This window comes from Cydia splendana, chromosome 4 (assembly GCF_910591565.1).
Source record: "Cydia splendana chromosome 4, ilCydSple1.2, whole genome shotgun sequence".
In the NCBI taxonomy this organism is placed as follows: Eukaryota; Metazoa; Arthropoda; class Insecta; order Lepidoptera; family Tortricidae; genus Cydia; species Cydia splendana.
This window is the reverse complement of record NC_085963.1, coordinates 8,844,047-8,861,726: the sequence shown is the minus strand read 5'-3', so window position 1 is coordinate 8,861,726 and position 17,680 is coordinate 8,844,047. Positions and strand designations below refer to the sequence as shown.

At 36.2% G+C, this 17,680-nt stretch overlaps 1 protein-coding gene and 1 non-coding gene across 3 annotated transcripts; one reads left to right on the top strand and one right to left on the bottom strand.

Moving 5' to 3' along the window:
* Nucleotides 1-1,403: 1,403 nt before the first annotated feature.
* On the bottom strand, nt 1,404-7,732 carry LOC134789797 (methionine aminopeptidase 1D, mitochondrial). Of its 2 annotated transcripts, none has more exons than XM_063760446.1 (6): nt 7,332-7,732; nt 6,463-6,679; nt 5,506-5,697; nt 4,691-4,798; nt 3,845-3,998; nt 1,404-2,747 (listed from the first exon to the last, which is right to left on the bottom strand). In XM_063760446.1, the coding sequence occupies exons 1-6, from the start codon at nt 7,376-7,378 to the stop codon at nt 2,557-2,559; spliced, it is 909 nt and encodes a 302-aa protein (XP_063616516.1). In that variant the 5' UTR covers nt 7,379-7,732; the 3' UTR covers nt 1,404-2,556. The 2 variants fall into 2 exon arrangements, with proteins under 2 accessions (XP_063616516.1, XP_063616515.1); XM_063760445.1 differs by having other exon boundaries at nt 7,564-7,732.
* A 5,303-nt stretch (nt 7,733-13,035) lies between these two features.
* Nucleotides 13,036-13,139, top strand: LOC134790246 (U6 spliceosomal RNA). Its single transcript, XR_010144176.1, has one exon. It is a non-coding gene; the product is annotated as a U6 spliceosomal RNA (small nuclear RNA).
* Nucleotides 13,140-17,680: the final 4,541 nt, after the last annotated feature.

Genomic DNA, 17,680 nt, shown 5'->3' with positions numbered 1-17,680 from the left:
TTTAAAAAAAAAACTTCGACCTGCCTGCCATTGATCAATTCTAAACTTTTTGAGTCCATAGGGCAGGAGATATACATATAAAATACTTTATTATACATACATCATATTATTACATCTAAATAACCCTTTTCAGATTGGGCATAGGAAAAGTCCCTTCATACTTGATATTACACTTAAACCTTAAGATATAAATAAGCCTCTTAAATAGTCATCCTTGTTCTGATGTGAAAGTGCTTGAGGATGAAACAAAGGGCCATATTACATAACAACTTGTAACAATTAAGGCACGTTCACCCTGGGCAAATTAAATTAATTTAGTTAGTATGAGGTCATATGGTGTAAGAGTAATAGTTTATTTTGCTTGGAGCAACACAAACAGATTCCATACGTTTCTCTTGCCCCATCTAACCTTATAGCGGATACACCTAAAACCATGTTTAGATTTTACGGATACCTAGGTGTTTTTAATCATAATCAGAAACGATTTAAAAATCTATGCATGTTTTAAACCAGATTCAGAATTGAAAAACAGCCATTACGAGAACCACTTCTCATAAAATAAGTTGGTAAGCAAGTGTTGACAAGTGGTTATGCAATGGACCTTAGATTTGAGAGAAGTGAATATTTTCGCAAAAGCCCCTCTGTAACTTCCAGTATATTAGTAATATATTTAAAGTTAGTTAAGTGTAAGAACTATAGCACAAGTCTTTCATTGTTGTATTTTTAATATAAATAATTAGATTTTGCATTTATTTAAAATATTTCTGCAGGGTTAAATATCTGTGTTCAAATTTTACTAGTTTAAGTATAGGTCTTCTTATTAGATGTGTTTCGATTGTTGCATTCTACAATATTATTGACGCTGAATATGCTTTTGTGGCTTATTTGTATAAAAAATGTACCCAATTTTATAACATTTACTGATCTTAAAATCTACTAATCTAGTCATAATTCCTCTTCTCTACTTTTAAGGATGTACCTATTGTTAACACTTAAATAAGCACCTATATTATGAAGGCGTAGCTGGTTTAATAGTTGGGACCAATCTGACGACTGGTGGAACCCGTTGTGTAGAGAATCCAGTGCCGGGGGGTGTAACGTCCCACTGGTTACGCCTTTGACCTGTAAACAAGCTAGAAACCAGTACATTGTAAAAACTGTTTACCATCGTACAACGTTGCGTTTCTTTGTAGAGTTGGTTGTAGATGTCGCCAGTGTTCCGATACTTGTTCTTTATAGGCAACAGTTTATTCATATTCATATTCATATTCAATTCTTTATTGCAGATAACAGATGATCCATATTAAATTAAAATAATTAAAATTACGTACACAATAATAAAACAATAAATAGGTACACTTAAAAAAGATTAAAATAATAAAATTAAAAATTAAATATTATATTTGATCACTTTGACGGTTATCCCCCTAAAGCGCTGTTTTTTTTTTCATCATATATACTCGAGGAAGATCCTCATCCATTTAAATATGCATTCATTTTTAAAGTGATTTCTAAGCGAATTTTACTTTCCTAATTCTTAAACTTATTTGAAAAATATTTTTATCTTTGTAATGTTTTTTTATGTCAATCACGTTGATTGATTGTCGCTAATAACGCGATCAAACACTACGTTCGAAGAAACGCAAAATAGTATGAAAATTGACAGTTTTTAATATTACTTGTTTCTACAATACTTAATCCGCAATTATTATTGTTATGAATTCAATCGATACCTTCCTTCTACGCCTTTAAAATTTTATCTATTGACTGACTGAGTGATAAATTGTGCTTGTGCTTTTAATGTACCAAGTTACATGTTTTTATTTTAAGATTGCAAAAAATAAAACACCACACGCTGATCTTTGTCGTTTTATTTACATAAAATTGGCTAATAATGCTACGTAGGCATACAATATACAACAAGTAAATATACATAGGTATAACAAAGAACAATACTAGGTACTTTTTTACAATTGCACTAAAATAATTGGTGTGATTTATTGGCAGTTTTGCTATCATTTATATTGTATTAACCTAATTTCAATATACATTTCAGACCTCTCGTCTTTGTGCAATCCTCACTGTCAAATTAACAGTTCAGGTACTATGAGTTGAGAGAGCCTACCGCGAAAATCGAATTCTCGTTATCTGCCTCTATCACTCTTGTATAGGTTGAGCGATAGTAAGACAAATAGACGAACGAACGAGAAATGGTTCGCGGTAGGTCCGCTCGCATCGAAAGATGGTCCCTATGACATTCTTATATGGAGTATCACGTGAAATGTTTGTACACATTTTTTGGAAGTTAGGACATTCATTTATTTTGAAATATAACATTTAAGCTGATTAAAGTAGGTGCAATATATTTTTTTTTAATATAGCCCCATACAAACGTGACCTGAAGGAACCGTCATAGGGACCATCGGACGCGAGAGCCGACCTGACCGACGGGCCTTCATTTGGGTTCCTTGGAGCTCGCGTGCGGACTAAGTAGTTGACTGTACTATTTCTTTGCCTATAGGCGAACATTACATAACAAATTAACAACAATACGCTCTACTTGGTAAGGATCTCGGCACCATCCTCAGTGACTAGAACTGTGTGTTCCGCTTGAGCGCTCCTAGCCCCGTCCTCTGTGACCACCGTCCACCCATCGGGCAGTATCAGTGTGTGCTTGCTACCATGCGACAATACAGGCTCGATGGTGAAGGTCATACCTGGCCTCATCCGGCCGGGGTAGCGATTCACTGAAATGACAGAAAAATATAGCCAGTCAAACAAGTTTGTCAACAGAAAAAGGCCCAAAACTCTCGATCGGATCAGAACTCTTCGCGCCTGCATTTTTTAGAGCTCCGCACAAAACTGTTCGTGGAGCTCTTATTTAAATTTGCCTTTTCTACTGAAGGAAATGGTAGAGTATAATATATCCTTCAGCAAAACATATTACCCTTTAGGTGGGCTATAATGTCAGAGTAGGGTGGTCCCTGGAAGTACTTGAAGCGGTCCTCGAAATTATAAAAAGAATAACACTGACTTTTGGTCCTGGGCTAAATACTTTTTTTCGAGAGGGCCCTTTGAACGGACATACTGTTAATATGTCATACGACTGTCACCACTATTTCCTTGTAATTAAGTTCAATATGGCAAGTGGCCGGCAATAGAAAGGATTGAGTGACAAATGTGAAGATACGTGATGCGATATCAATGTTTTACGTTTAGTAAGCACATTTATGATGGTTGCGTACGTGAAAAAAGAAAGATAAAGCACGTCCACCTCTTCCTATTCATCTAATGTTGCCAGTAACAGACGAATGAGTTATCTTATCGTGATCGCGCGATACACCATGATATTTGTTGCATGAACCAAGTGAGGGATATAGGTTGAACATGTTCTGTAGGTATAGGTAATAACTAATAACATTTTGCAGTAGCAGAACGGATGGTTGTGAGAGTATAGTAGGCCGCAGCAATAAATAACTACTAGGTAAATTAAAAATTTGAGAAACCCCCTTCGCTATATATGTATGCCAAAAATGCCTCACATCATTTTGGAAAAGAGATGATACTCTTCAAACTGCTGGATCGATTTCTATTAAAACATAGCTAAGAATAACCACCGCAAGGAAACTCGCATTCAAGTAAAAATCGTTAGCGGTTGGAGAGCTACGATGCCAGTGCCACAGACATTGGCGTCAAACATCTAAAAAACCTTTTTTTGCGTTGGGAGTTCAAGCGTCGGGGGTTAAAATCGTTTCCCCGATTTTGACAGCAAACTAGACGGCGTTATATGCCGCCATACGACTTGTGGTAACTGAAAAAACAGTCCAAATATATTGGTACTTACATGTGTGGTAAATGTCTGGGGGGCCATGGAAATATTGGCCAATACCGTGGCCTATAAAAGCTGGCAGCACTGTCAGCCCATTTCTTTTCGAATGTCTAAATATCGAAGCTCCTATTTCGCTATATGGTACCTCTGGGCCACAAGTTTTGATTGCCTGTAAAGTAAAATAAAATTGTCTTTTTTAAATATTTTTTTTAATTTACGTATTCTAGAAGGAGTTAGCGTTTAGTAATTAACGTTATACACGTAACAATGTAATAACGTAAAGGTTATACAGAGAGCCTTTAATTATTGCGAGATTCCATTCTAGCAAACACGCTATTATAGGAGTTCATCTGTATATACAGATGGAGTGCATAATTATTTTCCATCGTATTTTCACGGAAACTTACGAAAGCTTCTTGCTATTTCAGTCCGTCTCGGTACAAAAAGTACTGACATTAACTGAACTAGCATGACAAATACGAACGTTTCCGAGACGATGGAAAACAATTATGCACTATATACATCTGTAACTGAAATCGTTCTTTCGGCATATTCTAATCGTACTTAAAGGTTTTTATATATCAATGTATTTGCCAGATGTGTGAAGTCAAAGAATAATTCTTGCTACTAATTTTGCAGCTTACGTAGATGGCGCTGTACGGCTCCTTACATTATCGGTTGTCAATCCAGTCCAGCAACTCTCTGGTTGTCAATCCAGTTACAACAGTTCATATTTACCGCCTTGGAGCATAGAATTGGCGTATGAACGAAGTTTTGTATGTGATGAAAAGACTAGGGCTAATAAGTAGGTACCCTTAGTAGGAATATACCCTTACAACATTGAGAATATAAGCAACTTACAATATTAAGACATTCTTCTGTAATACTGATAAGCTCTAACCCTCGGTCATCAACTTTTCCAACGGGAAAGGTCTTAGAACAGTCTCCATGGAATCCTTTGAAGAAAACCTAGGAAAAAATAATTAACCTTTAATACCTACATGTGGAGAGATTGGTGCGATTCCGTTCTGTCGTGCGACACGCTATCGCTCGTCTCGCTTACACAAGTAACAAACAGAAAGAGATGGATAAGTCGCGTGGCAATTTTAGTGAACTCTATAAAATTTATAATGTCGTCCAATCACGCTATTACGAATATCATGATATCAGGTCCATGTGAATTTTAACTGAATGCACATAAGGCTGCTTTTTCAATAACTCCTTGAGGCAGATATGAATCATTATGGTTATTTGAATTATTCACAGTGGTATTATTAATGTAAATGTTTGCTACTTGAATCAGTTTGAACAATGAATAATATATTCCCCATTCCAGTTGAAATCGTGGAAAATTAGTCACTAGGTTGAATGGTGAACAGTCAGCAGCAGAAGTTGCTAAGCGGGCCAGGTGTTCAAAATGATCTTGACGCGACTTTATTCTTAAGAGATTACCTCGCCCGCTTAGCAACTTCTGCCGCTGACTGTACTATATTGAATTAAGTACACAAACACCTCGGCAGGGAGTTCACAATTATCTTGATTAGAATAACTGCAGCAACTACAACGAAAGTCATTTGATTGTATACCTAATTTTTTTGCAATAGGGTATACAATTGAATAAACCTGTGCTAACCATGACCGAGACCCCAATGTGATTTCACTGCGATCATACTTACTGTTATATCAACATTGACAATGTCACCATTCTGTAGCGGTCTCAGATCGGGTATGCCATGTACAGCTACATTGTTCACAGACGTGCACACGCTTTTTGGAAAGCCTTTATAATGCAATGGGGATGGATAAGCTCCAGCTTCCACTGTTAACTTGTGGACCAGTCCATCAATTTCATCTGTAGTTATTCCTGGCTGAAAGCATACATTTTTATAGTACATGGACAATTTTGTTCATGTTTTAATATACTTTACTGGTATAAGTAATTAGGTACACAGTAGAAAAATAATCCTAGGCTACATACAAGTGAAAAATCGCCCAAGTACGAGTCGAACTCGCGCACGAAGGGTTCCGTACCGTTACGCAAAAAACGGCAAATAATCACGTTTGTTTTGTATGGGAGCCCCACTGAAATATTTATTTAATTTTGTTTTTAGTATTTGTTGTTATAGCGGCAACAGAAATACTATAGCTATCACGGATCATGAGTTACAGCCTGGTGATAGACAGACGGACGGACAGACGGACAGCGGAGTCTTAGTAATAGGGTCCCGTTTTTACCCTTTGCGTACGGAACCCTAAAAAAGATTTGGATATAGTTGTTGTAGTGACAGGATCACACATTAACATGAGACAAGCTGAAGCTACTCTGGCTTGTATACACGAGCACGCTGCTGCGTAAGGATGAATGTACTACAATATTTCTGTGTGAGAAATATAATATCCTTGAATCCTTGTGAGGCAGCTTGCTCTGTGTGGGACTTATTAATTTATTATTATTATGTAATTTAAGTTGGTATGGCTCTATTAATGTAATTGCAACTTGTAAATGTAAAGTGGGACTATTATAATTTATAATTTATATTTGAGTTGCCAACCACATCATTTTTTTTTAGCTTGTGTTCAAAAATCAACTTTCTAGCTATTGAATTGATAAATGATTATTATTTTACACTTACATAGATATTTTTCTGAACATGAGCTAATATATTAGCAGCCAGCTTGCAACTTCTTCTCATTCCCCGTAACTGATTGACATCTTTAACTTCCGCTTTGTCTGGTAATGCCATTGGCTGTTTCTGCAACACATACTCCGGCTTCTCAATGTGGTCTGGGACTGTTCTACTCGGAGTTGTCTCAACGGGATATACCTTTTCGTATACTCCGAATCTTAATCTGAAATTATTTAATGTTAAGGTTATTTTAACAATCATAACATTGTATTGGGCATGCTTTGAGACAAGCAAACAAGCTTTGGTGCACAATAATATAATAATGAGGAAATTAGGAAGAAGAAAAAATGGATTTAGATTTTTATAGAATTATTTTATGTATTGATATCCCATCAAAAACATAAATGTGATGAGAGCCAAGTTCAATATGAGGAAAGATTTATTACAACACTATTAAATAAATATAAAACATTAAATTAGCTTAAATAACTGAAAATAGCAAAATACTGGCCAGCCCTCTGGTCCCCTGCGGCATCTATAAGGCGCTCCGCTAAGGCCCTGTATATACGGCGCGCGCTTGGCCCCCACGGCCCCAGCGTTTCGACCCCAAACGCCTCAAAAATATAACTACTGCCAAGCATATTATATGACTTATTTTATGTATTATTTATTTACACATAAGTATTGTGTGATCAGATTTTTTTGATGACTGGTATGCAATTTTTAATCAGAATTAGGAGTAGTATTAATGTAAAAGGTTAAAAAGTTATGAAACATAATGTTAAAAAAAGAAAAATGTACAAAATAGCACAAAACATAAACATGCAAACAAAACAGTGTTATAAGTCAAATTAATTGTTAGTCAATATACTTACAAAAGCTGCTTTTGGAGTCTTGGATTAAGTGCTTTGGGTACTCGCATTGTTGTGTTGAGGCGGCTTTGAACCCACGTCTATATCTTCTTTTTCTAAACTAATACTAACAAAAACAAGCTTTTCTACAGAATAAACAACTGTTTAAGGTCTAAACTAAATCAAACAAAATGTGCAATGAAATCCTTTCCCTAACTTAGCGAGGGATAAATTAGGCCACTCCAAAATCGCTTACACATTGATCTTCCAGAATTGGCTCAGAGAACTAATTATTTTTCGGGGTAGTTCCATGCTTATACTTTCAAATATATGCAAAATAAGAGTGACTTTTATTCATAAATATGTTATGAAGATATTAATAACAAAGATAAATACAAAATTCAATTATGCAATTCAAATCTAATTCCCCTAATTCCCCTTTGGTGACACTTCTGTGTCAACTTGACAATGACAAGCACCGCCGATCGATCAGCTGTTATACAATTCGAGACATTTTTAAAAACTTCAGAATGCTGAAGACATTTACTAAAACAATGTTAGAAAATTTGTTTCCGTCAGTAGAAAAGAGCGGGAAAGTAAAAAAATGTAGAAAATTTGAATTTCGCGCCTTGTTTGACAATACATGAATAAATACATGAATCTAGTATTAAACTGGATTGGGCATGAGTGGTGGGGATAACTGACAGAACGGGATAGTCTAAATTCCAAATTCCAAATTATTTATTTGTTAAACATAGGTATGTACAACAGTAGGTCTTACATGTATAATATAGTAACACTATGTTTCGCCACATGGCACACAAATAGCTACAGAGCACATGTAGCATGCAGTTATAAATTAAATCTTAAAACATATATAACAGATACAAATTAAAAGGTAATAAAGTTTCCTGAGTCTGACAAATAATCTTGAATAGAATAGTATGCTTTAGTTATTAGGAAATCATACAAGCTTTTTTTAAATTTATTTAAACCATTAATTTTTAAAATCTGTGTTGGTAACTTATTATAAATTTTTGGTACCATTCCAAAAAAGCTTTTTGCTAGTAACGCTGTTTTACATGATCTAGATTGTATTCTATGTTGTTGGCGACAACTATTGAAATAGGAGAATTGGTGAGGGTTATACTTAACACGTTCGCGGACGCGGATTGCATAGCATCCGTTTTTGTAGGTACTCCTCCTGGTGACGCGCCTGCTATTGCATCCGTTATTCTTTTTAAAGTTCTTCGTTGAAATGCTTATCAATCCGCGTAACCACAGTATAATATTATTCACCAACTTTTCCTCTACCAGTCACCAGAGTCAAATAATGCGTACTGTCATATTACATAGTTTTATCGAAGTTAAAAATTATCCTGTGACGTCTCCAAATTGGCCCCCCTTTCTGTGACGCAGATGCTATAGCATTCGTCTTTGTATGGCAGCTCCCTTAGTAGCCCGGCAGGTGCGTCTGGGAGTGGACCCATGGAATTTGGGTGAATTTCGTGCGCGATAGCGATTTTGACGGATTTTTATAAAATCGTAATTAATGTTTTTCTTACAATTTCTTTAAGTTTTTCATTGTGTTTTAATAAATAAACGTGTTTACTTGCTGTTAATTACACTACAGTAAAATTTTGATAACGGTTAATGTGAAAAAGTGAGGCATGAATGTGTATACCTATTATTGAAATAATTACGTTACTAGTCATAGTTTTGGTCATATAATTGTGAAATATAGCCTGTTGGCGCTCGATGATCACCTCCCACAAGGTAAGCACCTTATGACACGCATTTTTGGTATCATTCTGTGTATATTTCACGCCTTGTATTTGGTGCAGATGCATCCGAAAAAGAATATAAAGTTGGGTGAATCATCGCTTGGCAGGAAAAGTGGTGGACGCTTTACGTCCAGAACTTAACGCGGCGGTGCATTACAGGGAACACAAAAAGTGTAATGCGGTACATATTGACACTTTTGAGAAGTAGTGTTGGCGTAAAATGCTGCGTATACCTTGGACAGCTAGAAGAATAAACCTCTCATTTTAAGAGAGCTCAACATTGCCAGTCGGCTCTCTACAACATGCTATGAGACCCATGACTGGGCCTTTAGATTAGAGCCGGTCTCCAACGCATAATTTGTAGGTAGTATCGCATAATTTGAGGTCGAATGAACAGCGAACGTGCTTGGGATGGGGCATGTATGAGATGGACTCAATATTACAATGATAAGCAAAGAGGGAACAAAACAGAAGAAGAAAATTGTTTGAAGAGGTCAGCAAATGAGTCATTAGAGCAAAAATCGCGCCTTTAGGAAGTCAGAAGTCTCAGCCATCAAGTCCATCGAGCACGATGTATGAATGCTATAACATGCGATGTCATATAAGATCCCATCTTGACTACGTCATGTGACAGACATGCTTATGCATCCGAATTGTATAGAATTTGTTGTCACATAGCGTATAAAAAATATACTTCATATTGACGCGGATTGCATAGCATTCGCCTTGCATAGCATTACGCGTCATATACAAACCTAAAAGATATATTTGTAGTGACAGGAATGCTATAACAGTCCCAATATTTCCATACAAAATTTAGGTGTCCAACTGGTGTGACTGAGCGTCCGCGAACGTGTTAACATATAATACGACTTCATATATATAAAGACAGGGAAGCGTGAGAATATTTAGCTTAATAAAGTAGGGTTTACATGATTCTCTGAAATGTAAACCGCATACTGATCGTAAGCACTTTTTTTGAGCTCTGAACACTAGTTCTCTATCAGTACAGTTACCCCAAAATATAACCCCGTATCTCAAAGTTGATGTAACGTGAGCGTGATAAGAGATTAAAACAGTCGACTGGTTTGCTACTTTTCGCAAATTGTATAAGGCATATGAATATTTGTTTAGTTTTTTACAAACGTTGTCTACGTGGTTATTCCAACTTAATGTTCGATCTAAGCGTATCCCCAAAAAAGTTGTTGAATCCGTTTCTTCAATGTCCTGATCTTTGTATGTAATTTTTAAATGTGAAATAAGTTCTTTTCTCTGTTTAAAGGTCATTGTTTTGGTTTTATTTAAGTTGATAAAGAGATTATTTTTATGTAGCCAATCGATTATTAATTCTACTGTTTTATTAATGTGTTGTTCAAATAATGATGGCTCTTCGCTAGTAAAAATCACTGTACTGTCATCTGCAAATAAAACAATTTTATCTGTGATTGCTTTTGGCAGATCGTTAATATAGATTAAAAAGAGGAGCGGGCCTAAGACGCTTCCTTGTGGGACGCCATAATTTGTTTGTTTTAAATCTGAATAAAATGTGACCTCGTTTTTATACTTAACACAAATCCGAGTTATTTGTGTGACTTGCTCTCTATTCGTCAAGTAGGATTGTAGTAAATTGTAGGTATTTCCGCGGATACCATAATTATACAGTTTATTAAGTTAGTTAGTTCAGTTTAAGCGCTATTATTGTTTGTCTTTATCACAGTCTCATATATTTTTTGTTCCCCACCATTTTTTTAGTATGGATAATGGTGGGCACCAAATAAATTCGACCAATCACAGTGTCGCATTTGCGTATGTTTTGTCCCTCACGGAGGCACGCGTATACCACTTCTATACGATCCTACCTTCTATGCTATAATATCGTAGCAGACGGGTGTACCGGACCGCGACCTTGGTCCAGTCCGAGGCTTGTCCGATCGATTGAGTGTGGAGGGGGCTTCTGGAAAGGCCGTAACACACTATCGCACCGCACCAAGGTCATTGTGCGACGCACCGATAAGTAAGAGCGAGAAAGAGATATCGCTTCCTCACTCTTACTTATGGGTGCGTCGCACAATGACCTTGGTGCGGTGCGATAGTGTGTTACAACTAGAAAAGTGGTTCGCCACAAAGTGGTAACACACTATCGTACCGCACCACGACCTTGGTGCGTCGCACCCATAAGTGAGAGCGAGAAAGATATATCTGTTTCTCGCTCTCACTTATGGGTGCGACGCACCAAGGTTGCGGTGCGATAGTGTGTTATGGCCTAAAGATGCATTCGCCGTGCATTCGCCGTATGCGAGCGAGAAATGACATATATACTTTTAATACTTTATCTCAAAGAGTATAATAATATATGTATAGAAAAAGAGAGCCAACTCGCGAGTAAATGTCAAAAAACGTCGACACTAACGCTCCTAGCGGATTTTTGTCACAAACCTTTACGTATGTGTGCGTGGCACACATGCATAGTAGTAATAAAGACTATGGCGCCTTTTTCCTTGACCGTAAACAGTGAACTACAATGAGGGTTCCATTCTTTCACCTTCTTGCAAAGCAATCACGTGAAAAATGAATACACCTCATTGTAGTGCACTGTACACGGTCAAGGAAAAAGGCGCCAATATATTATGTACTATAATACATATTCATTCAGTGACGATTTACTACCTAGACCAGTATTTTATAAATGTTCATACCAAAGAATATTTTAGTCGCAAAAGTAAAAACACGATGTGTAAAAATATCATTTATTTTTCATTACTTACATGCGTAACAAACCAAAAAAATATTTTCTAAGGGTTCCACTTATTATAATAAATTAGTTCGAAATAATACAAATCCACTATTAAAACTTGGACTTAAATTTGACTAGCTAGCACGAGCCACGAAGCATTGATGCGTTTTGGAGTCATGTTGTTTTAATTCGCACAGCCGAAAAGGCAATAACGTTTCTTTCTCCCAGGCGCACTCATTTTCATCAATTTATAGTGATTATACTATAAATTATTAATTAAACAACTGTACCGATATTCGAAACCTAAGAATAATATTGAGAATGGCAACATTGTGTTGTCGGTCGTATTGTCCTTTTCTAGCATATACGTCCCTCTCTCTCTCTCACATTCCCACCACAGAGCAGTTGGTTTTGACAGGTGTTTGACAGTTACCGCCAAAACAAATTTCCAAGTCATTGGCTTGCTGTTTTTCCATCTGGAAGGTCGTGAAGCTAAACTGCTGGTGAGTTTTTGAACTTGTACCCCAGTTTAGCTGACTATATTGAAAAACAGTTTCTAACGGCTTTTGCCGTTCGAAATAAATATTTAAATTTAATTGTCCGTTAAACAATCTAGCAAATAAAAACGATCCGGAATAGTGATGTGCAAGTGTTTTCAAAGGCTGCCTGCGCGCACCGTGGCTATGCCAATGAAAATACTAAAACACATGTTAGAAAACACATCGAGCTGGTAAAGCGTGCACGTGTCACCATTATAATTTAATTTTATACCTACATTAAGTCTCTTCAGAGTCTTGTTAGTTTAAATCTTTGTGTGTGTGTATAATAACGGTTGAAATTTTAATACTTAAATGGTGATCTGTGGAGGCATACCCTTCAGTTTTCAAGTGATTTGTGTTTTCGAATACGAAAGGATCGGATAGTTAATACGTGTTACGTAGAACCTACGTATGAAGGTAGAAGCTTATAGACGTGTAGGTTTTATCTGTCCAAGTATCTATCAGCAATTTGTCTTTTTATCCCGTTCCGGGTTAATATAATATTTATTGCAAAATTTATTTTTTGGCAATAAACTTGCTGATAAATAATGTGTATCCGCTTAGGAGTCGACGAAGCCCCGCTTCGCAGGGCTTCTATTTCCGCTCTGAGGGACACAAGGTAACGAACAAACCTACATCGCAAACATTGCATTTATTTTTGTGGAAAGTGAGTACTTCGGCAGTACATAAACTTAAATCTGACTAGACATAGAGAGAGATTAGCATGGCTCTGCGCAAGAATGACATGCGAAATCGTGAAGTATTTCACTCTTTATCTACCAACTTATATCTCTCCAACTAGATCATGGATTAAAAAAAAAAAAAAAAAAAAAAAAAAAAAATGGTTAAAATGTAGGTAATAGGTACCTACTTAAATAAATAACTTAGCAGGTACTTACAGCCTAAAAAGGTTAAGGAAAGAACTCTTGCATGTAGTTGCTATGTGTGCTTGTGTTATTTTGGATTTGAATAATTTGATTATTAATTCTATACGTAACTACATCCAAGAGGGTCAATTCTTAAGCCTACCTACCTACCTACATAAATAGTACACTTGTAAACGTTTCAAATAAAATCGGAAGCCTGTGATTTGGAAGGGCATTAACGATACGGGAATCTTTAGATTGATTCATTGACGAAGACGCATGGTTTGGTTCATATTGTCAAATTATATTAGTTAACTGTAGAGTTAAAGTTTAGTTTTGGCAAATCTGCGCGTCACCGTGAATGACACTGTCTAAAAGTGCCTGTTAAAGCCTGCTTAAAGCCTTTCACCTTGTCGAGCAAGGAACCCGCAACTAAGGGAATATTACCCACAGGGTATTTGATTTGAATGATATTCTTAAACCTATGTCTGTTATGGTTCCACCTGCGTGAGGTGTGCCTAAGAGAATCTTTTATTCGTTCACAAACTAACGTCATGTTATTTGTGATAAAACCAATATATTATGTACCTATCTAAGCCTGCGCAAGGCTGCCATGTTTCCACCTGCGTAAGGTGTGCCAAAGAATCTTTGATTCGTTCACAAACTGACGTCAAATTATTGATGATGATATTATAACCTATGTAAGCCTGCGCAAGGCATGTCAGACATATTCACAGAAATATAAATGATATGGTTATAACACAAGCGAGCGAGTAGGCCACAATCAGAAAAATATTACAAAGATGAATTTGTAAATATCTCCTCTTAGAGAAAGTAAAAAGGGTTTAAAATAATGTTTTGAGTAAAAATCAGTCGAAATAGGCAAGGCTTCGTTATTAGAGTTTTCATTTCTGTTTACCAATCTATTCTAAGGGTCCCGAACACCCTGTTGGCTAAACCCAAAATTGGGCTAATTAACTGTGGTAAAAGTGAAAACTACTTACTATTTACAATAACATTTCTAAAATCATAAAAGGTAAAAAATAACCTACGATTCCAGGCCTATTTCGACTCATTTTTATTTTAAAGATGATAAAATCTTTGCAACCTAATATATAAATAAAATTGTGGTCTGGAGACGCTAAGCCTCATAACTTGGGCGGCATAGATAATACTAAGAAATTTAGTCGCTGAATTTCGACTATAAGCCCAGGCAGAATATTGATAATTAGAATAAGGAGTGGTCAATCCTCCAAGGTCCAGATAATCTGTGGACTCTAATTAAATCAGGCTCGGTAAGCTCACGACACGACAGAGCTTACGATTCCATTCTGAAATAAGCTATGTTTACAATATATATTACTCATAGTGTGAAACAAACAGCCTGCTCAAGGTGTACAAAAGGTCCGTTTAACGGCCCTATGAATATCTAAAAACCTTTGAAGTCTAGGCCTGCTAAGGCAGACTAGAAATAAATACATATGATCCCAATGTAAAAGCAGCTCACAGTTGCATACATTATATTTGCCTCGAGAGCACTAGTCTTTCAGTTAATATGTTTACGAGTACCTACCTATGTACACGATATGACCAAGGTTACCTACCTATTTAATTATTATATCCCTGACTGCCATGGTATGGGAAATTATTATGTGCTGGCGGTGCTGCACAAGCATGTTTGAAATAAAATATACAAAACTGGCCTAACGGGCCTTTATGAATTATGTATTTTACACCCTTATGTCTGTATTGTGACCCTGGAAGTTTTAAACCACCTGTATCGTAAGTGCTCCCATGCACGGATTAAGTTTATTATAAACTACCCATGCCCTAACTTCAAGGGCAAGTGCTTCTATGCACGGACCAGATACTGTTACCGCTTAATTCACTTATCATGACTTGTCATAGTTTGATACTACACGTTTAACAAATTTAAGAACGTGGAATGTACCCACTACAAAAGGTTTTTAAAAACAGTGACTGAATGGTTTGCACGAAAGGTTCTAGCACAACTTCTGGGCGGTCACGCCTAGGGCATGACCCTCTAGTTCTCAATTTATACAAAATTATAGCATTGTGATACTGTTCGCTTGCACAATAAAATAGAGAAACAGGAGCACGCCTTGCGAAAAGGCGAAGCTATTTTGAAACGCCAAACTTTCAAAAATGGATTGAAATATGTAAATATGTCTTTGGTGTGGAACATGTACACCCAAACAAATGCAGTCATTTATTATATGTTGGCAAAACTCTGCCAAAGTGTTAGTCTCTCTGTACAGCGTAACCTGAAGGCATCAATGCACAATTGCACATGAATCTCTTGAAACATGGTGGATTAATTAATTTACACCCCGCCTGTGTCTTGCTCTTACAAAATCCACAAGTTAAGGACCTCAACCTATCTAGGTACCCTTCTTGCCCGAGACCTGAAAAAAAATGTTCACTATAATCTCATGCAGTCAAGTGTCGGAAAACTAGGTCCACACACTTAGCGCTACTGTATATCTAAAAAGTCTGCCTTCCAGGAGGCGGGATGCTAATAGACTACCCTATATAGTAGGCCAGAAATATAGTATTCAAAAGCACACTGGTCCAAATCCAGTAATATTATATGTATTTCAAAATATAAAATAATTGACAATTCGGCGTATATTTGATATCAAAAAGTTACAATTATCCTTAGTTCATAAGGAGGATAAGTATACATAAATATCAAATAGATTCGACAAAGTGTTGACTCTAGCATTGGATGAAATAGGTCCCTCTTAAAGGGCCTCTGCGCTGTTGGCTTTGGGCCCACGGGTGCCCGGCAAAAGGTCGGGGACCCCATGGTCCGCACAGTTATTGCAAATAATGTATGATCACTAAATAAACACACAAATTTGCATTTTGGTTAAAAACACATATGCGATGAGCTAAGGTTTCGAATTAAGTACCTTATTCTTAATAATTTACACACTGGAAAGAGGAAACTGAATATTCAGAATTAAGCAATGCTATGAATGGTTTACATAAATTAAACCACTTTAGCGTTCAGAACCAATCAAGCTTATGCCTACTAGTAGGCACCAGATAAGGTAAACTACTCTTACTGCATATATAGAAATTAATGAGTACAATTAAGGTCACTTGATGATAGCTAAACATGAATATAAGCAGAATGAGCCTGCACCTTTACAAATATAATTGATAAGGTTCTGTGGCATTTCTATATTAACCATTTGAACGCCAATAGCACCAAAAAGCGTCATAACTAGGCGTGCCCACATGAGTGTTTAAGCTCTCAAAGTAACCTTCACAATTTTAAGTAAGGTTTGTTTAGGTACATTAGCTCGCGTTCGCGTTAGTAAAGCGTACAAAGGATTAAATGCATTTTATAGCTATAACCAAGTATATAGCTCACACTGACTCACAGTCATTAAAGGAATTCAGTAATTCCCTATGACATTTTAGTAAGTAGGTACCCAATATTAACTTTGTGGGTAGTGATAGTGAATTATAACGAATATTTAAAATATTCGTCTACTTAATCCCGAGGGATTCTGAAAATAAGAAAGGTCTTGTCCTTGTTATATTCCTGCAACTGCTTACTTTACTAGATGATTATTATCAAATTTGTTAATAATTGGGAGTTATAAATAAAAACTACTCGAGTACTTTATGATTTTATTCTTTTCATACTTGAATTACATCACTCCTTACCCCAGATGTTGTATGCTCCTTGAAGAGTAGACTGACTTATCTCATCTTCTTTTACCTAGTTTTCACATACTAATTAAGTATAGCACCATTGTGGTGACTCATTTTTTCTCTTTGAACATTTATAAGTACATTAAGTACGTATATGAAATGTAAAGTTAGTAACATAATATAATGGTATATCAAATTGTATGCTTTACATAATACCTCTCTCCTCACAGGTGTTAAAATAAAGGGTGTACTACATAACTAATTAAACACACGTAACATAATAATATGTATTACATATACATAATAAGTACATGTATAATCACATTGGCTTGGCGTCTTCCCACCACCAGGCGATAACAAACACGTCTCAATATTATTCTTAGGTTTCGAATATCGGTACAGTTGTTTAATGACAGCGTTTTACACAAAAATAAAACGCTAATTAAATAACTTACCATATTCGAAACCTAAACTTTTAATCCTGCCTGGTGTAAATATGTATAATTTTGAGACAATGACTTGGAAATTTGTTTTGGCGGTAACTGTCAAACACCTGTCAAAACCAACTGCTCTGTGGTGGGAATGTGAGAGAGAGAGAGGGACGTATATGCTAGAAAAGGACAATACGACCGACAACACAATGTTGCCATTCTCAATATTATTCTTAGGTTTCGAATATGGTAAGTTATTTAATTAGCGTTTTATTTTTGTGTAAAACGCTGTCATTAAAATTACAAAAAATTAGAATCTTCTGTTTGAC